We start from the raw sequence: 24,674 nt of genomic DNA on the forward strand, positions 1-24,674 counted from the left end.
GCCACAGGTTTCTAAAGCCAAAATAGCTGGTAGCCTTATTGCCTGTGAAATGCAGTTTTGGCTCCCAGGGAGACTAAACGCTGTGTGGTGATGAACAAAAAAATGAGCAAGCTCATGGTACCTTGGAGAAGGAGCAAACTCCATCCACCCCAAACGAGAGGAGAGAAGCTGTTTTTACCTGTGTCTTTCCCCAGCTGCACTGTTCACTGTGTGACAGGTTGTCTCCATCTGTGGATGGTCTGATGCCACTGTCGCGGTTACATCATATGGCAATGACATTTATAAAGGGAGGTTCGCGAGCCACCGGCATGGAGTGACTGGCTCAAGGTCAACTACAGCCTCCGGCACGGACAGGAGCAACAGAGACCCACGGCTGAGCCCTGAGCACAGACCGGAGCCGGCGGCGTTTGACAGTCCCCGTCGGGGTTTTGGCTGCAGGGCCGGGGCAGGTTTTCCAGGTGGAAGGAAGGTGGGGGAGAAGGAGGGCGGGTGAGGTGCCACCCTTTGGGCAAGCTGTTGCGAAGCTCCCGTCCGGAGAGCTGCAGCCCGCAGCGGGCTCCCCTCGGGGGTAACCCCCAAAGGCTTGGCGGGAGCTGCCGCGGCGAGGTCCGGGGAAGGGGTACGAGCGCCAGCGTCAGCGCACTTCCACGGGTGGGTGCGTGCATCTCTCTGTATCTGAGCGTGTCCGTGCTGGCGCTGCCTCTATCTGCGTGCCTCTGTCCTTCCGTGTGTGGCTGCGTGTACCTCTCCTCTGCCTCTGTGTAACGTGTGTTACTCGCACACCTCCCTCTCCTCCACATTCTCTCCCCCCCTCTCGTGTGTGTGTGTGTGTGTGTGTGTGTGTGTGTGTGTGTGCACGGCAGGGAGGGCAGAGCCGGGAGCGCCGTGCAGCAGCTCGCCGGGGACGAAGCCGGGACCGCGGCCGGAGGAGGAGCTGAGCCGCGCACGGAGCCCCACCGAGCCGCCGGGCGAGCGCGGCCACAGCGAGGCGCAACAGGAGGGGTGGCGGCGGGCGATGGCGGCCAGCGGCGAGGCCGCCCGCTGAAAGCGAAGCGGGGCGAGTCGGCGGCGCAGAGCGGGGCAGAGCGGGAGGGATGCGGGCGGAGGAGCCGCTGGCGCTGGCGGCCCCGCGGGCGGGCGGCGGCGAGGCGGAGGCGCCGGGCGAGGAGCGGAGCGGCGGGAGCTGCTGCAGCAGCGAGCGGCTGGTGATCAATATCTCGGGGCTGCGCTTCGAAACGCAGCTGCGGACCCTCTCCATCTTCCCCGACACGCTGCTCGGCGACCCCAGCCGCCGGGTGCGCTACTTCGACCCGCTCCGCAACGAGTACTTTTTCGACCGCAACCGGCCCAGCTTCGACGCCATCCTCTACTACTACCAGTCCGGAGGGCGGCTCCGCCGGCCGGTCCATGTGCCCCTCGACATCTTCCTGGAGGAGATCCGCTTCTACCAACTGGGCCAGGAGGCCATTGAGACTTTCCGGGAGGACGAGGGCTTCATTCAAGAGGAGGAGAAGCCCTTGCCACAGCATCACTTCCAGCGCCAGGTGTGGCTGCTCTTTGAGTACCCCGAGAGCTCAGGGCCAGCCCGGGCCATCGCCATTGTCTCCGTGCTGGTCATCCTCATCTCTATCGTTATCTTCTGCTTGGAGACCCTGCCTGAGTTTCGGCAGGAGCCCAAGGGCCCCCAGCCCGGCTTTGGGGAAGCGGCGCCGCCCGGCGACGAGGCGCTGCTGCTGCTGCCACCGCCGGCGGCGCCGAGCGGGACTCCGCCGCCCCTGCGCACTGCCGCAGGCGCCGGACCCTTCTTCACCGACCCCTTCTTCCTCATCGAGACCCTGTGCATCATCTGGTTCTCCTTTGAGCTCCTCGTCCGCTTCTTCGCCTGCCCCAGCAAGCCCGAGTTCTCCCGCAATATCATGAACATCATCGACATCGTGGCCATCATCCCCTACTTCATCACCCTGGGCACCGAGCTGGCCCAGCAGCAACAACAGAAGCAGCAGCCTGGGAGCAGCAGCAACAATGGGGGCCAGCAGCAAGCCATGTCCCTGGCCATCCTCAGAGTAATCCGCTTGGTCAGAGTGTTCAGGATCTTCAAGCTCTCCAGGCACTCCAAGGGGCTGCAGATCTTGGGGAAGACCCTCCAGGCCAGCATGAGGGAGCTGGGCCTCCTCATCTTTTTCCTGTTCATCGGGGTGATCCTCTTCTCCAGTGCTGTCTACTTTGCAGAGACTGATGACCCTGACTCCCTGTTCACCAGCATCCCTGATGCTTTTTGGTGGGCTGTGGTGTCCATGACCACCGTGGGCTATGGTGACATGTATCCCATGACAATTGGCGGCAAGATTGTGGGCTCTTTGTGTGCCATCGCAGGTGTGCTCACTATTGCCCTCCCTGTCCCTGTCATCGTGTCCAACTTCAACTACTTCTACCACCGAGAGACTGATCATGAAGAGCAGTGCCAGTACACCCATGTCACCTGTGGCCAACAGCAGTCACCCTTCTCTGAGCCCAAGAAGGGGGACAGTAATCAATCTCTGAGCAAATCTGAATTCCTGGAAGCAGAAGACCTGGAGTCCATGAAATATTCCAACTTCATTCCTCCCAACAACCAGGGTTATAAAGAGAAGAAAATGCTGACAGAAGTGTGATCAGTTTTGTTAGCCTGGGTCCAGACATGGAGCTGCAAGCTGCTGCACAGCCGTCTTCTTACTAGCAGCTGGATCTATTCAGCATTTACATGCCAGACTGTGAACTGTGATACTGTAAACAGAATGATTGTGATAATGGGCTCTTCTGTCCTGATTTGCTGTTTCTCATTACCATGTGCAGCCAGAAATGTTCTTGCTTTATTCTGTGGAGTGCTAACTGTCATCCCCCACTCCCTTGTGAATTTCTTTCTGTTTTTGAAGACTGCTTTAATTCACCATTTGCGGTGAAACTTTGCCTGTCTACTCCGCTAGCAGAGAAGCCCTTGACACTACTTCAGCTGAAGGATTTAGAAGGGAGTAAACAGTTAAAGGGGCTACAAACATCTGCCTCGAGCTGTGCCCATGGTTCCTGTGCCAGTGCAGTGCCCTTGGCTGTGGAATAAGTCACGCCTGCCATGCCATTGCCTTTGAATAATGGAAACGCTGTGTCCAGCATCACAGTGAGTTCTGCAGCTGTAAGAGAAAGTCAGCAAGTAGATGCCTGCCTTCTTTGCAACACTTGGCATGCTGAAGATCCTCTTGGTTTGTGTTTCAAAAAAGATGCATAGAACTAAAAGCTCTTTGCTACTTGTGACCACGTACGATTTATCAAAAACAGGCTTATAGAAATCAACAGGCTTGGTAAAGATTCTCTGTGTTTTTCAGCTTATTTCAGCCATATTTTTGTCAGTGCCCTGATGTTAATTGGCTTTTATTGTACCAACTTAATCTTCATAGTGGTAAGTGCCTTCTGAAGCAAGGCACATTTGAGTAAGTTCATTTGTTATCTCCACACACTATTGTTTAATGAAATGTGCTTTGTGCTTCAGATACTCAGTTCTGTAGTCAGGCATGTGAGAGCAATTGACTTCACTGTGTTTTTATTGAAGCATTTGTATAGGTTAGGGAAGTTTACCTGTTGGTATTTTGTTGACATGGCTAAAATCCTGGACCACAGACAGCTGCACCTCTGCTGTCTGAAGCCTGCACTGATTTAGAGGGTCACAAGCGTAAAATGCCCCAGGGTAAAGTGTGTCAGCATTTGAGACTGAAATTGGCACAGATACAAACTTCCCTAAGCCATCTGCACAAACCCAACAGCATACCCCAGACCTTTCAAATGAGGGGAGAAACAGCTAGCCTAGGAGACATGCTTTTGCTGCATTACTCATCTAGCCAGTTCTTGGTATTTCATGGACAGAAGGCACAGGAATGTCTTTTGCATGAACTAGGTTTTATGAGAGCCATCTATGCTAGCAATGCAAAATGCGTAACTTGCCCTGCAGTGCTGGGTTTGCCAAGGGACCAAGGGGTTGGATCTTAAAATGCACATTTTGCTTCCCAGATCATTTTAGGTTTTTTTAATCAGCTCTGCCTTACCCCAAACCTTAGAGTGTTTCAAAAGCTGCCAGTGGGTGAGAAGGAGAAATGGATGTTTTCAGATTCTATTGGCAAATTTGCCTGCAAGGGAAAGTCTTTGTTGTTTTAAATCTAAGTGTATACTCTGCATTCACATGTGTGCATGTGTATGAAAGCAAAGGCAGCCATTAATGCCTTGCATCATACTGTGTGATATGCGTATTAGAATGTACTACATATTGCATGTGACTCATGTAATACATAAACCAGACATACTATCAAGATGCAAAATATATAGAATACACTTTATATTATGCTTTTCAACCGTAAGACTAAGAATGCTAAAGGACTATACTGTAATATAGTCAGAATAGGCTATAGAACTGGTTGTGAGATTCAGTCTGTTTTCATCTTTGTTATCCTGCTTGGTTTTTGTTGTCTTGAGATCTGGCCCCATGCCTAGAGTGCTTTTATTATGTCTTCTCCTCATCTGGGCCCTGATCATATGGTAGAAGTTGTTTGTGTAAATCTTAACTGCTGTATTTCTCCAGAGTCCCGTTGTCTTCTCAGAGGTTTTTAGTGTTCAGGGATCTCCCCTGGGGTCAATGCACAACCTTTATATTAAAATATCTGTTCTCTCTCTCTGAAATCAGTAGCAAAATGTCACTTGTCTCAGTTACTGCAGGTCAGTCTGGGAGACATATATGATGTGATGAGGAGTTTGCCTGAATGTGTAGGTGCCTAATTCCTCTTTGTTTCATTGGGACTGAGGCAAATGCCTGAAGGTCTGGGCTTTGGGAGCCATTCTGCATCCCTTGAAGCATGTAACAAGCTGGTGGTTAAGTAATCCTGGTGAGTAAGTGGGACTGAGAAAGGATCAGCACGGTGGTGTATGTCTATTGATTTTATGTAAAAAGTTGTCTTGGTCGCTGAGTTTACTTAGTAAAAGGCTGTTGTTCTTAGCTGTATTTCAGGATCACTATAAAGAAATCTTTTCTGTGAGTGCATGGGAATGACTTCATTTCACGTTTTGTGTTGCTCAAGCAGATGTTCTAGAAACTAGCAAAAGAACCTGCTATTTAAGAGGGATGTTTCAAGGCTCCTGCTGTCTCCTAGCAGAATGCCCATGTTTGGGGTTATTTTATGCCTGAGTGTGTCAGCTGATAAAAGTTTCCCCAAAGTAAGATATAAAAAACTCAGGTTAAGCACAAGATCAGGAGGAGCCTACGTCAGAAAATTCCTGTGCTCATTTCTTCCCTTGGGCCTGACCCTGTTGCCCCTGCCAGGCAGGAGCCCTCCCTGCTCATAACAGGTTGTTCTTTCAGCCAGCATGACAGACGCCTGGGCACAGAGGCTCTGGCAAAAGGAAAGATTAGAGATAACATTACTGGTAGCATAATCCCAGCATGTCTAAGAAAAATGCTCTTAGAAAGAAATTTCTTGCTCTCAGGTGAAATTCAGCAGTGAGTTTGTAGCTGAAGTGTTGTAGTTTCTGAAAATGTCCATACAAATGCATGCATGCGTGCAGATGCACACCCAAAGCACTGATGCAAAGGAGCTCTGTTGCAACCAGGCAGCTTTGTGTACTTTTTTGCCATCCACATTTTTCAGTTCTGAAAAGAAAGTGTAAATGAAAATGTGAAAACAGGAATGGTGTTTGCTCCCTGGGTTTTCTGTGTTAGAGCCAAGAGAAATACAAAAAGCCAACAGAAGCTTGGAAACTAACCCTGAGACTTCCATTTAGCCATGCAAATCCTTCTCTAAGCACCTTCTGAAAATCAAGGCAGTGAAATCCCAGAGTCGTCAATAACACTCTGTGCTATAGAAGTTCTGGAATTCAACATTTTCATTAAGGAGCCTTTGGATTTTGTTTTCAAGTGATTGATGGGACTTAGTGGCACCTCTGCCACTGGCTTCACAGAGGACTCATGTCGTCAAATCACAGTGTCACTTTCAAAAATCTTACCTCAAGTTCTCAGCCCTTAGCACTCACTCCCGGATGTCCAGAATCCAAATCTGTCTAGCTGTTTCCTTCTGAAGGCAGAGCACATCCTCATGAAGCAAAGTAGGCACCTCCAGGGACTTGTTTCCATAACAACCTCCCAGACTGTTTCTCTTTACCCTGCGACTGTGGCTACAAGCAAAAGCACTCATTGCATATTTTCAGGTTTTAGATATTAGCACTTTGTCTTTACAGCTGTTTCTTTGCTTACTGAAAATGATCCCACCACCTTATGTCATGTACAACTGTCCTGTCCAACTTCAGACAGACAGTTTTCAGCATGTGAAAGCAGAGAGTGCAAACCAGGAGATGAGAGGGGATTATATTTGTATATTCTTGCACACAGAGAGGTGGGGAGCGTGTGAAGGACAGTCTGAGCACTCGCAGTCAAGGAGCTGAGGGGCACCTGGCCTGTGAATGTAGAGTCAACTGGGTGCCTGGTGGCAAGGAATACAAGCTAAAGCATCAGTTTAAAAAACCCAGATACTTCCTTTTCAACGATCTTGTTAGGAAGTAGTTTTGCTGTGAAAGAGGCTGTTGCTTGTTCCTGAACCCTAGGCTGTTTTGCAACAATCAGTTCCCCCGATGATTTTCCCATGGGGTGTTTTACACCAAAGCAAGACGGGGCAGAAGGCATCTCATTGGAGGTGGGAAAGGAAGGAAAGGGAAGAATTTTACTGAGAACACTGTTTTTTTTTCTGTCTGTAACTCATTGACCACATCAAAGACAGTAAGTGTGAAAGGCATGAAGAGCTGTTATGTGATATTTCAAAGCCTGTATTATTGGTGTATCTCTGCACTTACCTCCAAGATGAAATTCCTGTTTTGCTCTTGCTTGGAAAAAGTCATAGTTCAGGACTGCTGGTTTGGCCCTGTTCCTTCTGATCCAGCTTTCATGAGTAAAAAGTCACTGCTACAGCAGCTATGGAAGTGAAGGTGATCGGACTTGGTGTTCTGTCCTAGCCCCCCTCGTTCAGTGTACAGAGGTCCTATGGAGATGAAGAAGAATGAGTACAAAGGAAATTCAGGGCAGCAAAAGACAGGGTAAGGACTGACGTGTCTTCCATAGTGCGATTGAAAGAACAGCACCAATCCTAAAAGCAAAGGAACAAACAGCTCCAGCATCTGCTGCTTTAGCAGAAGTAGGTAAGGTTTCTTTTTCTTCTGTGAAATTAATGACTGAGAATTTCTTGGGATTAATGAGGCAGGATTTCCTAATTAAGATTTGCAGCCTAAAGAGAGAATGTGGTTCTAGGTGAAAAAAGAGAAGATAATAATGAAATACATCAATGTAGTATGAGCCAGATTCTCACCATCTGCTGATTCAAGTTGGCAAAACTCCATTTAGTACAACTACCTTGGTTTATACTGGGCTTCAACTTCAATCTTTTACCTCAAGTCAAAACATATGTACTGTTTCTTAAAATGCTTATTTTTATTTGTTCTTTTCTTGAGGTCCTGTCTATATCAGGGAAAGATCTGCAGATTACAGCAGGAGTTAACCACAGCTTTCCCAAAAGCTCTCATGTGACTTGAGTCCAAGTAAGTCTACCAAACTTAGCAAAGTTAAGCTTCTCATTATGGTTATATTGACAAAAATAAGAGCAGCAGGATTTTATTTATTTATTTTCTCAGTGGTGGAGATGTGCATACAAATTTATAGAGAAGTTTTTAGACTAAACAAGATTCTGCCCTCTGCTGCAGCCCTGTAAGCACAAGATAACTCTATTCACATTGCTGTAACCCAGAGCACAGTCTGAGCTCTTCATCTTTGCTTTTCGGTGCTCACACTCTAGACAAATCCTATTCTGAAGACAATTGTATCCATGTTATCAGCAGGCTCACAGTCAAATCCCTGATTTGCAGTCATCTGCTTTGCACATAAAGTTAAGGAGAGGAGCAGGTGCTTGCAGGATGAAAAGACTTAATCCTCTGATAAAAGGAACCTGTGAATGTTGAGTGTCTTTAGCTGCCACCAGAGACGATGATGAAATTGCATACCAATTACAAGATGGAGTTCTTCTTCTGCAGGGTCACATCCTAAATAAGGCAAGACCTTAGTGAGGGAAATAAACCCAGAAGAGTGTTTTGGGGGAAAAGCAGACAGGAACTGCAGTAACAGTCATTTTTTCAGTGTTGCTTATGCTGTTAGTACATATTAATTCTATATGCCTTTCCTAAGTGGCTGGATTTTACTTGCTCAAGGGAAGTCTGGGGCTTGTTGGCTGGTGCAGAGGTTGAATATCATAGCATAGTTTTACACTTTGGGAAACCATAACTGTGATCTGTGTGGGGTTTATGCTGATGCTTTATGTTTAAAGCATAAACATTCATTCATAAACACTACAGGAAATATCCATGTTTTCTGTAGTGCAAGCTAAGAGGGGCTGGAGCAATAGATTGAACTTCCCCGTGTAAAACTTTTTCTTAGTGAAAGAAAGGAAATGTTTTATAGGAGGAAAAGTGCTCATCAGCTTCCTGGTCACCCTAAAATACTGAAGCCATGTTGCCTATTCATTAGAGACAAGACTCGTGGGAAACTTTTGTTGTTTTACAAAATATAATTGAAAGTTCAGTAAGTCCTTCTTTAGCTTCACTTCCACTAAATGAATATAAAAACACTCAGTTGTGTGTAAAGTTTTGGAAGACCTTTAGTCAAAAAATGCTATAAATCACAAATTTCTCAATTTAGTTGCCAAGTGTAGTCACTAAATAACCAAATTTAAATGGTATTGTAGCCACTGCTTGTTTAAAGAAAACAGCAGTCCCAATTCTGCTCTCTGCCCAAGGCTAGATAAACATATCCTTAAGGACATGAAGGTGCGATTCCTGATTTAGGTAACTGAGAGAGAAAAATGAATGCCAAAAAGGAGGGCTGTAAATGAAGGTGTGTAGAGTAGATCTCTTTAGGTGTTGTAGATAAACGTTGGTGCATTCACCTAAAAGGCTGTATGAATTTTACACCAACAGAAGATTTCACTTTTAGAGTACATATTGGTTTATTCTCTTACATTCTCTGGAGAGAAATTAAATGGTATTTTACAAGAAAACGGGAACATTACTGTCTCCTCTTGCTGTTTGTTGATGCATCTGTTGTTTTCAATTAGCTTGATGGCATCCATTTTCAGAAAGCAGATGCTGCCCTCTTTTACACTGGTGCAATTCTGGAATAACTGCACTGACGTCAGTGAAGTGACTCCAAATTTATCCCTGGTGAAAGCAGAACTGGACCACAGTCTTTTTGTTTGCTTATCCACTCTGGCGTTTTCAGGAAGGTGCGCCATTACCGTACCATAAGGGGAAGGTGAGTGTCTGTCTGCTGTGCCATGGTCAGCTATTTTGTGTCCTTGACATTGCACTCGCATGCCTGACTGGAGCAGAATTCAGGTCTGCCGTGGGGTGTACACGGTCATCAGATTGTCCATGTTGAATGGAGCAATTGCTGCCCCTAGATTCCTGACCTGTTTCCTATTCCAGTTTCCATCAACTGCCTCATGCTTGGATATGTTTTCCAAGGAGTGAGAGTTTTTTAAGCTTAATAAATGTAATTGCAAGTCTTAAGTAATATAATAATAGAAGGGGAGCAGAGGTAGGTATGGAGACAAACTCTAACCCTCCTGCAGTTTTTTGCTACTATGGCTATGTAAAAATTGTTGCAGTCCTGGCAGATTTGCTACACATCTGCTGGTTTCAGAGTCTCCGTTTTCAGGGAACACTAACTTCAAACAAACTTGGCTACTTCCTTCCTGCTCTATCTTTGCTGATCTTAATCATACCTTCCCTGAAACTGGACAATGAACTTCAGATAAAGGCCACTAGCATGCTGTATGGTGAAAAACACCACTTCAGACAGGGAAGATGAGGGTGAACGGAAGGAATACAGTAAGTAAAGAACAGAGTAAATACACTGTGTGAGACAGGAGGGAGCTACTTAAAGGAGTTCCTCAAGGGTTAGTTCTGGGATTGTTTAAAGCATTATCTGTAGAGCTGAGACTATGAAATTTAGTAATGAAGCAACTTCAGTGTCATCATCAAGATTGTATATTAGGGCACAGAGCTAGAGTACTGAATCTAGTAATTGACTTAAAGAAATACATTAAACAGCACAGAAATTAATGTTGTGATAGGGATTTTTGTGGCAAGCTTATCAGCTGGGGAAGACAGACAACAAAAAAGACTGGGGATGCTTTCAGATCAGCCAGAGTGCCAGTGTCACTTACTGAACCACCAGAGTAATGCAGCCATAAAAGCTGCAGGTGGAAGTCTTTGAAAGTCTCAGAAGGAGCACATTCAGTACCACCTGGGAAATATTCATTCCGTAAGGCCTCATCTGGAATGCTGGGTGCATTTTTGGTGACCTAAATTTGATCAGGAGGGATGTGCAGAAGAACAGCAAGAATGATCAGGCAAATGGAAACTGCTCTGCAAGAGGCAGCTGGAAGAGCCTGATTTTCTAGGCCAGCAAAAGATTGACAAGACCTGCAGTTACAAAAATACTGGGGGCAGAGTTGCCAAAAAGAGGTAGGATCTATGTAAGCTAAAAGGCAATGGTGGATTTGACCAGTAGAGCACAAATTGGCTATGATTAAATTTATCCTGGAAAGAAGAGGATGATTTCTAATATAACAGGCAAAGAAGGAGAAATGAAAGCTCATTCCAGGTTGGATAGTAGAAATGAAGACAAAAGACAGGTTCAGTTGGGTTTTTTTTCCAGATGGACTTTGTTAAATTTATGAAAGGGATAATATGGAAGTAGTTACATGCAATGGAAACAGTCTAAGTTCAGTGACTTTGTCTACTGGAATCACTCTCCTACACCTGGGATGTATTTAAGATGCTGAATAAATGAGAAATTTTAAGATCTTCCCTCATTCCTTGTTACCTCCAGCTCATTTGCCATACTGCACCCATTTAGCTGTGTACCACCAGATCCTCGTGATGTTATTATTTAATACTGGGGGGAAGGGGGGGGGGGGGGGGGGCTGTAGGAGGGGGAACTGGGGAAGAACTGTAAGTCTTGAGAGATGTTTTTTCTCTATGAGACTGGGGGAAGCAAAAGAAATCCTAGGAGTGGGTAGGTTGGGGCTGAGGGTACCAAGTCACGCTAGGAACTAGTCTGGAGGCAGAGAGTAAAATTCACACCATTTAAAAAAACACCGGTCTCTGTTCACTGCTCTTCCCCTCAACCTGGAACCTCTGCTGATCTTGTCTGATCTTTTCTCCCTATCCAGACCTCTCTGTGATGACCTTCCTTCTTCCTGGGGTCTCTGGTAAGTCCTTGTTACCATGAGCTCCCTGGAATCATTGGAACAGTGCGTTTTGAGAAAAGCCTTAAGCCAGCTCTGCTACAGCTCAGCCAGGTTATCTGATTTGGATGCAGAAATCAACAGAGATGTATGATCTTCAACAACTTTTGTTGAATGGAAGGTCAGAGCAGTTGGTAACAATGGCCACTCTGGTCTCAAGAGGGTAGCAGAATAATTTCCTATTCTAGGCACTGTTGTGGCAGAGACAGAATAAAGCTTCACTTTTCCTTGCTTAACTCTTTCATTTCATTTCATGCTGTGGAAAAGTCACAAAATACCCTGTTAAGCTCAGCAGATAGAATAGACATTTACCGAGGTGTGAGCTTCACCCATCCATCCAATTCCATGTCAGAAAAGCACCAAGAAGAGCCTGTCCTTATACTTTGTTCTTGAGCCTTCTAGCTTGTTGCTGCTCTTTGTTCACTTTTATGAGGAAACCATTCTCTTGTGGTTTGTATCTATATTTTGGCTTGCTTATTCTACTCTTTAAGAGAAGAAATAGCTCTGCTCTTTCTTCTTTGAGTAAAAAAAAAAGGAAAAAGAGAAGCACAGGAGATTTTACAAATAACCATGCACATTATGAAAGCATATGAATATGGACACCATTTGAGCTTTATCAATTACATTAGCAGGATAGTGCACACAAATCCAGTTGTCTGTAAATTGTCTTAAGGGCTTGTCCCCAGTGCTTGGCATAATTTCTTGAGTTATGGCAGTGGGCCAAATCAGAAAGGAATCAGAAAAATACAGAATGAGGCAATGAGTTTCATCTGAACCATGAACGCAGTGTCGCATCTGTTTCTGAGATCAGTTCGCTTTGAAATTCATGAAAGAAACCACCATCAGCATATGTTTATGTGCTTCTTAATTTATTGTTGTTATATCATGTGCAATGCTGTTATGTATACAGTGTTGGCTGAGGCTTGTAACACATTAATGGTGAAGATCCTACTGCAGCAATCACCACACAAACACAGAGCAAAAAGCTGGTGAGAGGGCTTGTATGATTAAAATGGTGTATACCTCTTTGGAACTTCAAGATCTTTCCAATAGTGAGAGAGCATTTTGATTTTATAATAGGAGCAGAATAAGGTACAGTTAGCTTTTGAGAGTGGTGCAAAAGCAAGCATCTAAATGAGCAGAATCTGTAACTCCTTTAACACTGCAGAACAAATCTTCATATTCTTTGCCCTCGTAACCTTGTCTTTTAGCGAGGAGATATCAACTTTGACAGGGAGTACAGTTAAAGAGCACAGGAGCAAATCCTACAAGTAAATTTATGTTGATTTATGAGGATGTGTAAGAAGCATGGGAGATGCATTTATTGTGAATTTTCAAGCCACTCTGATTTATTTATGCATAAATATTATTTACATATATTCTCTTTTCATGGCTTTGCATTGCAAAGTAAACAGCTCAAGAACACTCTATCCAGTGTGTGAAGCATTAACATGCTCTTAACTTGTGACCAACTTCTGACCCTATTTGCCCTCTCCATGCTTCAGTTTTAAATCTTCCTCAGTCAGGACCTTCGTTCTCATAATGGGTTGTCCTGGGTTCAGCAGTAGCAGTCATGTTTCTCCTTCGTGGTAGCTGGTGCAGTGCTGTGTTTTGACTTCCAGCCTGGGAGCAGTGCTGGTGATGCCGATGTTTTTGGTTGTTGCTAAGTGATGTTTACCCTGACCAAGGACTTTGTGAGGCTCATGCTCTGCCAGGGAGGGGGGGAAGCTGTGAGGAAGCAGAGATGGGGCGCCTGACCTGGGCTAGCCAGGGAGGTATTCCATACCACAGCACGTCATGGCCGGGGTGGGGGGTAACTGGGAGTTACCCAGAAGGACACGGGCTTCCGGGTGGGACTCGTTTCTTGGCCGGTGGTCCTGTATTCTCTTCCCTTGTTATTTTCTCTTATCACTGTTGTTGGTGGTGGTAGCGGTGGTGATTTGTGTTGTACATTGGTTGCTGGACTGTTCTTGTCTCAACCCATAGGAGTTGCACTCTTTCGATCCTCCTCCCCGTTCCTCCGGGAGTGGGGAAGGGGAGAGCCCCGGGGGGGGCCCTCAATTGCTTTCACTCACTGGGAGTGAGTGAACAAGCTGTCTGGCTAGAGTTTAAACCACGACATGGGTTTATATTTTTAAGGGTAGGCCTGTCATTAAACAGTCAGGAGCTCTGTGTACAAGCTCCTTTGTCAGTGGTGGAGGAACAGCCCTGCTTTGTGTTTGAATCCCACTTTGGAACTAGATGATCTTAAGGTCCTTTCTGACCCTAACTATTCTATGATTCGTCATCAGTGCGTAAAACAAAAGGGTACAGAATATCTGTTTTTCTACTGGTCCTGTTTGGTGTCAGATGGCCAAACTTTGAACATCTAATTTATCCTGTAATTTTATTTTTTTTTTAGATAAATGCCACAGATATATTGCATATTTCTCAAGCTTTCAACTGCGCTTATATTTTAATGTGTCCAAATAGTACTGTCAAGTACGTTCCTTTTAGTACTGTAGACTATAGTCTTTCATGCTTACGAAATAATGCCCACAAAGCAATTGATCTTTGTAGTCTGTCCTTGCAGATGGCACAAGGACATTCAGAAAGATTTTTGGGAGTATTCACAACTGCTTATCCATTAGTCTGTTATTAGATGATCTATTACAGTTTTCTGTTGGTGGATTACAAACATTTCTGTAGGACACATTTCCATCAAAAGATGCCTCTTCCTCAAAATCGCAATATTTGTGAGAAGAGTTCCATTTCAGCTCTTTTTTTTTAGAAAATGCATGTTTGGAGAATTTCGTAATGTGCGTGATCATTTTCTTAATGTTCTGAATGTTTGGGGTTTTTTTTGCTTTTTAAAATTATCTTTTTAAAGGAAATATATATAAAGAAGGTAAAATATGAATTTTTTCCAAGCAATGCAATGGTAGCCATTGATTGTTCCTGATTACAAGCAGTGTGGATCTGGTATCAGCTCCGATACTTTCTTGAATCAGTGAGGTGATATTCAGATGCTCCTAAAAAGATGAAACAACAGACCAAATGGTATGGGTACCTCAGCATGTATTAGTAGTGACAGAAGGGACGTTCTAGTGCTTTGGCTATTGCTGAGGTAAGCCACTTGTTCTTTTCTGCAACTAGAAAACCCTGTGCAGGTAAAAAAATTGTTTAATGAGTCCAGACTGCTTTTACAATGCAGTCTGACTTGCTGGAATGTGTCTTTATGAACTGTGATCTCCCCCTGTTTCTGAACTCCTCCTGCTTCCACTCAGCAGGTAACCTTTTGGGATCTTTCTACTCCTAGAATATGTAATACGGAAAATAAAGAGAAAAAAAAAGAAAAAAATGATTACGGATAATTTCCTGGGTGTACTGGGAAGAATGGAAGTAGAAGATGCTATCTGCAGTGTGCTGTAGCTCACCCCCTTACTTACCTTTTTCTGTTGGCTCTTTAAAAACCAACTGTGGGGATTTGTGAACTGCCATTAGCTAAGTGGATTTCAGAAAAGATGACTAGTGAGCTCTTCTTTGCATAGTAACCGTTAATCACCATTTCAATAGAAGATGTCTGAATACATATTGATCAAGCCAGCTGCAGCTGTGATATAACTGTGATGGGTTTTGGAGACTGTTGCAGCTTTCCTCTCCATTTTTCATCTCCCAATCACGTAACCTACTCAGCAGAAAAAACACCCGCTGGTACTTCTTGCCCTGGCATTTCTGCTTATTACTGATTTGCAACAATCAAAAGGTTATGTAAGGTTTTTCATTAATTAAAAGACCACTTAATAAGGAAGGTCTTGTAATTAAATATTGGACTTGGAGTCAAGGGGGCAGTCCCCAGTACTGTCACATGGGCTTTGGATGTCCTACATATCTCAGTGCCTCAGCAGTAAAATCATAGAATTACAGAGTGGTTTGGGTTGGAAAGGACCTTAAGATCATCTAGTTCCAACCCCCCTGCCATGGGCAGGGATGGACATGGACACACTAGACCATGTCACTCAAGGCTCTGTCCAACCTGGCCTTGAACACTGCCAGGGATAGAGGATTTACCACTTCTTTGGGCAACCTGTTCCAGTGCCTCACCACCCTTACAGTAAAGAACTTCTTCCTTATACCTAATGGGACAGTATTATGTCATTTAGATGATCCTTTTCCCTAAACCATTTAGACAGGAAGATCTTTTTTTGAATATGCCTATCTCTTAACTAATACCTATATAACGTCAGGCACACATGGGGACTCCTGCTCCCTGAGACAGTGTGGTATTACTGTCATAACAGTAGTAACTGACATATGGATGGGGAGGATCAAACCAACTCAGAAAAACATTTGGCCCTGTACATGATACTAATGATATATCCAAATGCTAGGAAATCCTGCTGTTACCTAGCTCTGTATTGGCTTTGGGCCAGTGCTTTAGCCATGCTGATTTGATTTCTGTTTTTTCAGGCCCAGACCCAAAATATTCAGTGCAACCCCCTTATTTGTGACTCTCTGATCCCTTACAGGCTGCCTTATAATTAAAGGCATGCAAAATATTTCTGTCTGACAAAGCCCAGAGCTTAGCTTACTGCAAAGTAAATTGAAAGCCCGTTGAATGTGCCATGGAGATAAGAAGCTGACATCAACTTCTCTAGTCCAAACGAAGTAAATTTATGCAGGTTTTTCTTTTTTCACCCCTTGAATTGCTATCAGGGAAGATAAAAAAATGCTGAAGATGGGAGGAGTTTACCATCTCTCTCATATATTTGTATTAGCTCTCCAAGCACGGAGGTGATTTGGATGCCAGCAGCTCACTGGTACTGAGCAGTCTAATCTGCACTTTGAATCTGGCAAGATCACTTTTTTTTACAGATTTTCACTGATATTGCTAGGAACTAATCCTCTTAAAAGCTTTGCTAGTTGTTGTTCCTTTATGGCTTTTCAGAGAAATGCAAGGATACATAGAATAGCAATCATGGCTCTTCGTGGTTTATATTTAGTCATATATTGGTGATTCAGAAACAAGCATATGTGAAAAGGCCCAGATGAATCCTCTTTCAAATTCCTTCTTGTCCTATAATGTATTTAGGTGCCTGAGTCACATTTTTGGAGAGGGCCTGTTGTCATGTCTTTGTGCCCACCATGGTGCATGAAGAGTTTTCTTGATGGCGGAAATATTTAAACACCTCACTGATGCAGAGACTCGGTTTCAGCCAAGTGGAGCCAAATTCTCAGCTGGTATTCATGCATCAGCACAGTTTCTTCTGATGCCAAGTAGGCAGGGTGGTAGAGGGTGTTTTAGAAGTCTATTTTTTGAGCTGGTCAGATTTTCATATGGTTAGGAAATGAGACCTGTTACGAAAATTCAGTGTTTTGAAGCATAACAGAAGTTCCTATTTGAGTGCTTTTGAGTTTCAGCTGTTGGATCTGCCACAGCACCACACCAGTCTGGAGACAGACTGGTACTCACAGGCACATTCCGGCTCTGGATCTGACATTTCATTTTTCCCTATGCCTCAATTTCCACAACTGTAGAAGCGAAAGAAAGTCTTTTTCTCCTCAGCATGCAGTTGGGTGTTTATCAGTGATAAGGATCTATAGGAACAATCAGTGTGGTGTTGGTAAACTCATTTTTCTCCAGATAATGCAAATCACCCTTTTTCCTACAGGGAATCACAAGCAGAAGATGTGAGGCAGGGCTGGTTTTCAGCTGGGGCACCTGATTACTGTGGGACCTTCAGTCAGCTTCTCTATAAGCCTCTTTCTGGTTTCACATGGTTGTAACTTCCATAAAGGGTATCATTATTTTCACAGCTGGAAATAGGATAAATGAGATGTTGACCCTCTTTACTTACTCAATGACATTGTCTCTGATAGTATTTCCCTGTGCCCATACACTTCTTTCCACCAATAATTGTAAATCTGACTAGTAGGTCTTCAGGTGATTATAATGGGAATATACATACTTAACTAACAAGTCAGACACTCATAAGATACTATAAATATCTCCCAGAAGTTTGATAGAAGGTAGCATTTTAAAAATGCCTGTTAAAGCTTAAACACACCATGGCTGTTGGGAATTTTTTCTAGTGATCGTGAAACAGAGTTGGACCAATAGCAAGCACGTTTGAAAATCCTACCTCTTGCTCTAAACTGGATTAGTACTTGACAGTGAAAGAGTGACAGGAACAAAGGATCCTTTGAACCCAAATTACCCACTTCTTAGGGATTAGTGAGCTGTAAATTTAACTTTCTGCATGTATTTACATTGCTGGTTTTGATCACACTCCTTGTGTCCAGGTGATGGTTGCTCTGGTGATCCCTTGAGTATATGACCTGCACCACACCACCTCCATTCACACTTCCACGCATGGAGTCCACCAGAACAATACCTCCCCTCACAGCGCTTTCCTTTAACTCCATGACTTCATCAAAGCCTGGCAACTTTCCTATAGATTGATATGGTTGCTTTCAGTTTATTAATGTTTTATGCCAGCCTGATGTCTCAGCTGTGAAGGCAAAATCAAGTATTGGTGCATATGTAGGGCCAGAGTTAAACCTTGGGGAGGAACAGAGAGAGAGAAAGATCTGAAACAGAGGGGCCATGGGGACCCTTGAGAGGAGGGAAGAGGTAAAGAGCAGAGGTGTCTATTACCATGGCCACAGCCAAGGCAGCAGTTTCCTCATCCCAACCCCCTTTCCACACTTAGCAGCAGCAGCTGCAATCCTGCTTCCCAGGGCTCTGGTATAAGCAGAGCAGAGGGCAGGACCATGGCTGTTTTGCTGTCCCTGTCAGCCTGTTGTCCTTGGCAACTTTTCTCTTTGCCTCTGCTGTAGACCCAGCTCTAGTATTTTGTTGTGATTTTGTATGCTGCCTCCCTGGGTATATCCATACTACAAAAGAAGCATTTAAACCAGCAGTGAAGATGAAACAGATAAAGCTTTAACAAGGGCAAGCAGATGAAGTTAAAGCTGATGCAGAAGTTTAGGCTCAACTTGAGTAAAACTCAAGTTACTTCATCAGCTCAGATACTTTAGGCTGAAATAAATGACCTTTGTGACCCCTTTCAAAATTCGTAATAAAGACAAGCGTATCTTGTTGAATTTTAATTTAGAGTAAGTGACTCTGCAGTTCTCCCAGAATATTTTTCTTGACGGGAAGCTTTGTGAGTCTAAGGAAAAATCTAAACCCTGTGTCACAGGATCTTCAAACACTGATGAGAAGGCTTTGAAATCTGATCCACAGTCCAAATTTTAATGTCTGTGGTTTGTCTCCATCTTTGACCTATAAATGGTAGAGGACTGTGAAACTCTGTGGATGCTGTATCAGTTGAGCTGCAGCATATGTGCCAAGTGTGTCCATGCATGTGTGTGTAAAGGCTTGAGCACCCTCCAGTCCATGATAGATAGCTCTAGGCCACGCAAATTTCAAGCTTTTACAGTGATCTTAAGTAGAATTATGTGATAATTAGCAAGATTGTTAACTGAATTTGTTTTGTACAGTACTTTGAATATAGAATCACAGAATCATAGAATAGTTAGGGTCAGAAGAAACCTTAAGATCATCAAGTTCCAACCCCCCTGCCATGAGCAGGGACGCCTCACACTAGACCATGTCACTCAAGGCTCTGTCCAACCTGGCCTTGAACACTGCCAGGGGTGGAGCATTCACAACCTCCCTGGGCAATCCATTCCAATGCCTTGCCACCCTCACAGTAAAGAACTTCCTCCTTATATCTAACCTGAACTTCCCCTGTTTACATTTGAACCCGTTACCCCTTGTCCTGTCACTACAGTCCCTAATGAAGAGTCCCTCCCCAGCATCCCTATAGGCCCCCTTCAGATACTGGAAGGCTGCTATGAGGTCTCCATGCAGCCTTCTCTTCTCCAGGCTGAACAGCCCCAACTTCCTCAGCCTGTCTTCATACAGGAGGTGTTCCAGTCCCCTGATCATCCTCGTGGCCCTCCTCTGGACTTGTTCCAACAGTTCCATGTCCTTTTTATGTTGAGGACACCAGAACTGCACACAGTACTCCAGGTGAGGTCTCACGAGAGCAGAGTAGAGGGGCAGGATCACCTCCTTCGACCTGCTGGTCACACTCCTTTTGATGCAGCCCAGGATACACTGTTATTAATTAGTTTCAGGCTTATCAAATACAGTTTGTCGGCAGCAAAAAAGAAGCAGTTGTTCTGGAGGTTGCTGTGTGGCTACCAGGGTAAACCTTTTCAGGGGTTAGCTTACTGTTGTTTATTGAAGCAAAATGCCCACAGAAAGCAGATGGTGATCTTTCTGAGCAAAGACACACAAGGTCAGCTGTTGTGCCGGCATGGGAGAATCTGTGGAATTATGCTGAATTCTGGAAAGCCTGAAAATTCAGAGGAAAAAAACTGTGGTGTGAAAAAGCCTGCCTTATACCGACTGCTGCTGTCAGGAAAAGCCACCAAAAGCCTGTAGCGAGTTTGCGGGGTGGCACAGTGCCATCCTGTGGACCATGTAGGCATTTGACAAGATAACACTCGGATGTACGACCTGCGCTGCAATAGGGTGTTGGCGGCTTATGACAGACTTGAGTTATTAAGGAAATATATTTTACAATATCTAAACATTTGCTGGATTATTAATGTACACTATGGTTAAAAGGAGATCCTAGATATCAAATATAGAATATGTAGACTCTTTTCTTCTATTTTATTTTTTTTTCCAGGGGAACACCTTTACTGACTTTGGGGAAGATCCACATCAAATACATCAGTATTAAACTAAAAGTAGAATCAGACCAACAAACCCCACTGTGATTTGTCATAGGTTCAATTAATGCAGCTGTTGCAGACATCTGTCTGTGCCTTTGTTTGATGGGGTCTTTGACTTATCAAACTCCAAGCAATCTCTAGTAACCATTGTTGCTCTGAAATTTTTAAAACTATGAGCTAGCTTTTGTATGTGTACCAGCTTGTTCAGTCTTCGTAATCCTTGGATTGGAAACTCCCCTCTTCAGCACAAAAATATGCAGGGAAAAGCTTACATTAAAGAAACTTCAGTGAGGGAATATTGCTTTGAAGATCAGCACAGATTTAGCCTGCAAATCGGATTTCTCACAGCTTTGGTGAACTCAAAGCAAGCAGGCCGTACATTTTGTTGGCAGAGCTGTCTTATTCTTAGAAAACTTTATGAAAAGCGAATGCATTTTACAAATTTTGTCATACTTTACACATCTCTAGGTATCTACAGTCTGCTTAAATATGTAGCTTCTGTGTGACTGCGAATGTGTTTATATAGATGTAAGCATGCATATTTATATATTTTATGTACCACTGGCATTTTCTCCTTTCTGAATCTAGACAGAGCTCTTGACAAACCTTGTTCACTCTGTAGGCTTCTCCAGTCTCTGATGTTTCTCCCGCTTATTTCGTTCTCCTCCTGTGGGGTTTGGCAATGTTGCAACCAACCTTCTGGCTTAGGCCTTTCTCACTGGTACACTCTTTTTATAGCCAGTTCTTGCTCTTTTTTTTCTCCTGGATACTTGAGTCATTGTCAAGCAGTAGCAGGAATTACGGGAGCAGAAGGACTAGAAAGAGTATGGTCTTCATACTGCATTAGGCTGCTTTCACACTCTGTAGTGAGTGGGAAATGGAACTGTCTTGGTAGAAAATACTGTGTAAAACTATAAACGGTGTAAACTCCTTGCAGTGCAAGGCTTGAGCTATTCATGACATTTAGGCAGGCACATGTTTAACTTCTTTAAGCTCGTGATGAGCCCTCTCAAGTACTCACACAATTAAATTAAGTCTGGACCTCAGAATTTTGTTTAGGACTCAGGAATCCTAAAATGATTAATTTAATATCACATCCTAAGCATGTATCTGTGGTGAGTTGTCCCTGGCTGGACAGCAGGTGCCCACCAAAGCTGCTCCATCACTCCCCTCCTCAGCTGGACAGGGGAGAACAAAAATATAATTAAAGGCTCCTGAGTTGAGATAAGGACAGGGAGAGATCACTCACCAATTACCATCATGGGCAAAACAGACTCAAATTGGAAAATGAGTTTAATTTACTGCCAATCAAATCTGAGTAGGATAATAAGAAATAAAAACATCTCACATGTTCTCACTGCTCTCTCCTAGTTGCAGTTGTGCAATTTTTTGTTTTGTTTTGGGTTTGTGTTTTTTTTTCACGCCTTCTTAAACACATTATCTCAGAGGTGTTACCAACATCATTGATGGCCTCAGCCTTGCCCAGTGGTGGGTCCATCTTCGAGCTGGCTGGAACTGGCTCTGTCAGACATGGGGGAAGCTTCTAGCAGCTTATCACAGAAACCACCTCTGTAGCACCTCTGCTACAAAAACCTTGCAAATCAAAGCCTACTTAGGGTAACCGTAGGAACACATATGTGCCATCCTATGTAAAGAAAAATGCAACAGGTAACCCTTAGGGGCATGTTAGGCTAGGAGAATTGAGGGTTTGCACTGTTGACATAAAGAGGGAAAAGGAAAGTAAGTATTGCTTAAGTTATGAGGAACTCTTGTATGACATTTCAGATTGCAACACTTTTATAGGAAGGTTCAAGTGCCACATTTATTCCAGTCACTTTTGTCTTCCCTTTCCCTCTCTTTTGTCATGGAGGACTGCAGATATTTTTAGTAACTTATGAATAGCCCTTTAGGTTTCATGTGTCACCAGCACAGATGGACCTGGATGCAGCTGGAATGGACAGCATCGAAGTGTGACAATGAAGAAGTGTCTAAATGAAGAAAAGTCCTTGCAGACCCAACATAGTTTCCATTCGTTGTCTCAATAAATTATTTTAGATCTGATTAAAAAAAAATTATTAAAAAAAAAAGCCACTCTTGCTCTGATGGGCTTTCCTGATCTTCGCATGGGGGAAAAGACTTCTAAGCCAAATTGTTAATGTAGATCTGCCTTAAAAGGACTTAAAATTAGACACAAAGAAAATGGCTTCAGGAATTAATAAAGTGTCTGTTATAGTAAGGATCAGACCTTGGGTCTCTATTCTTGGAGCAGTACAGCACTGTAATGCATCTTAACAAACTTTGTAACCTTCTAATATGCATATTTCATCTCCTGCAAGAATAGATGCGTATAATTCCTGTCAGCCAGAAGGAAAAATCCCCCATAAATCAAATTCCACTAGGTGTCAAGGTAAGGAAAAAATTGTGGCACTTTCCATTGTAGCCAGCAGTAGTTATATTGATAAGATATATCAAATTTGGTCTCTTCAGTCATTCTTATTAAGAAATTAACACTTAGGTTGATGTTTCTTAACTGTGATCCGTGCAAAATAATACATTTGTCTTGGGCATTTTTTTAACATGTAACACTTTTTTTTTTCCCTTGCTAGGCTGGATTCCGGATGCTGCAAGGCTGTCAGGATGCTGCAAAAGACATTGCTGCATCTTCTTACTGCAGAGTTGGAGAAGTTTCTCTGTGTGCAGGGAATACAACATTTATGGACAGGAAAGTGGTTGCCTTGATTTACGGTTTTCTTGTTGCTGGTCTTTGTTAAAGGGGTTAACACTCTTAGTTCCAGGAAACCGAAACTAGATGTGAATGGGGATGGAGGGAGGAGGCAGGGAGAATCCCATATAAGATTCAAATTTGTCTGATTTCTGGGAAAACTAAATAAAGCTGGATTCAATTGCCAGTGGCTAAATAACAGCAATTTATGAGCTGTTCATCAAAAGCTTCAGTCAAGCACTGAGTGCTGTGGGAAGCTGGAAATTGACACTGGGCACCTCCAAAAGACTCCATTGTTGAAACTTACTTTAAATGTTTTTTCAAGTGGAGCATTTAGTCCTGGCGAATGCATAAGGTCAGCCCTTATAAGAGCAAATAGCTTTCACTAGAGGATCTAACAAGTGGCCAAAGTCTGCCCATTTGTCTGCCTGTCTTTTGGCCTTGGATTACTGTGCTATTTAAAACTGTGTTTTCATAACTCAAATAAATGGTAGATGTTTCACATAGCTCTACAAGTAGTAATCATCATGTTCGTGCCTAATATCTGATATCTAAGGGATGGGCCCAAACCAGAGGTATTTCTCATTTACCTAGGAAGTGTCTTGCTTTAGCGTATGTACAGTCAGTTCTTGTGGTGAACATGTGAGTACATTGCTCCTCCAAAGGAGGCAGTGATTTAGTTTCAGTGGCTGTAGAGTTTCACTGAAGTAGCACTGTTTGTAGTCTTTCATGTGATTTAGGAGGCACAATAGCCAGACAGTTCTAAAAACGCGATATAATTGTTTGCAGATTTCTAAGAAAATACTCCGAATTCTTCTCCTATTGCACCATTGTGATAAAGAACTGTTGCTTTTCAAGCTCCACAAGTCCATGCTGTGTAGTGCTGAAAGTGATAGAAAACCCTTCACTGAAAAGTGAAGCGCAGAGTGGGATACTGTGGCCTGGGATCCCCTCCCTTTAGCAGCAGGAAAGGTCAGTTATGCAGCCAAATGCCTATAACCAAAGATGGATCCATCCTGTGTGTGTTGCCAGCTCTGCGTAGGAGAGTGGGAGGATTGCTAGGAAGAATGGATTCTGTGAAGGGAGAGGCTGAGAGGAAGTGTGGAGTGGAAGATACCCTGAGCATGACAACTGGGATTTTCGGAAGGTACTCTGAGGAATGCTGGACATCCAACTTCCCTAGGACTCTCTATCAATACACATAAATGACTTTTAGCATGTTTGCCAGTCCTCACAGTCAGTGTGTGAGGGAGAAAGGATGGAAGGCAGCTCAACCTGATTTGGCAGCTTTTGGCACCTGTAACAGTTTAGGCTGTAATATCTCCTCGTGGCTGCTGGCTGAGGGTCTGATCTTCTGATGAGCTGTGACTTCCTGACTACCAGTGACTCAAAACAGGCTTAAAGAAACCCTGAGGTGCCAGATTCAAACTCCTCAGTAGTCCTGAGTGTGGATGTGAGCACACAGTTCTTTGGAGGCAACATTCACTCCACACTGATACTGTTTGGGACTCTTCAGAGTCAACCTAAGTGTAGGCTGCATTTAATAAAGTATGGATATACTGCAGAAGTCTGTGGATACCCTTCAGATACACGGCAAGCAGGTCAGAGACTTTAGTCTGGACTGTGTGCCAGCCCAGCACAGACAGCAGGGATGTTAGTTACAGGATAGCTTTACTTTTGCTGTGAAACCTTGCTCCAATGCATTATCTCAAAGAAGACAGTTGGGATTTGCAGGCCAGATCATGTGGTGAGATAAAAAGTTGCAGCTCTGTTATTGAAGCTAGTCTGATTTATACAGGTGTGGTCCAACATTTCTGAGAAATTGTGGATGGTAGGGGGTTTTGTTTGTTTCTTGTACTGAA

At 43.8% G+C, this 24,674-nt stretch overlaps 1 protein-coding gene and 1 long non-coding RNA gene across 5 annotated transcripts; both read left to right on the forward strand.

The window, feature by feature from the left end:
* The first annotated feature begins 1,003 nt into the window (after positions 1-1,003).
* LOC130608262 (potassium voltage-gated channel subfamily A member 6-like) lies at positions 1,004-4,447 on the forward strand. Its single transcript, XM_057426070.1, has one exon. It carries the CDS (start codon positions 1,095-1,097, stop codon positions 2,649-2,651), a length of 1,557 nt encoding a protein of 518 aa, XP_057282053.1. The 5' UTR covers positions 1,004-1,094; the 3' UTR covers positions 2,652-4,447.
* A 2,471-nt stretch (positions 4,448-6,918) lies between these two features.
* Positions 6,919-23,318, forward strand: LOC130608273 (uncharacterized). 4 transcript variants are annotated; one of them, XR_008974496.1, is made up of 4 exons: positions 6,919-7,197; positions 7,507-7,593; positions 9,159-9,355; positions 22,697-23,318. It is a non-coding gene; the product is annotated as an uncharacterized LOC130608273 (long non-coding RNA). The 4 variants fall into 4 exon arrangements; XR_008974494.1 differs by having other exon boundaries at positions 9,180-9,355; XR_008974497.1 differs by lacking the exon at positions 22,697-23,318 and adding an exon at positions 10,766-10,979 and having other exon boundaries at positions 9,180-9,355.
* The last annotated feature ends 1,356 nt before the right edge of the window (positions 23,319-24,674 follow it).

This window comes from Pezoporus wallicus, unplaced genomic scaffold, assembly GCF_028554395.1.
Source record: "Pezoporus wallicus isolate ANWC-B61680 ecotype Strahan unplaced genomic scaffold, APGP_CSIRO_Pwel_v1 scaffold_3294, whole genome shotgun sequence".
Classification (NCBI taxonomy): Eukaryota; Metazoa; Chordata; class Aves; order Psittaciformes; family Psittacidae; genus Pezoporus; species Pezoporus wallicus.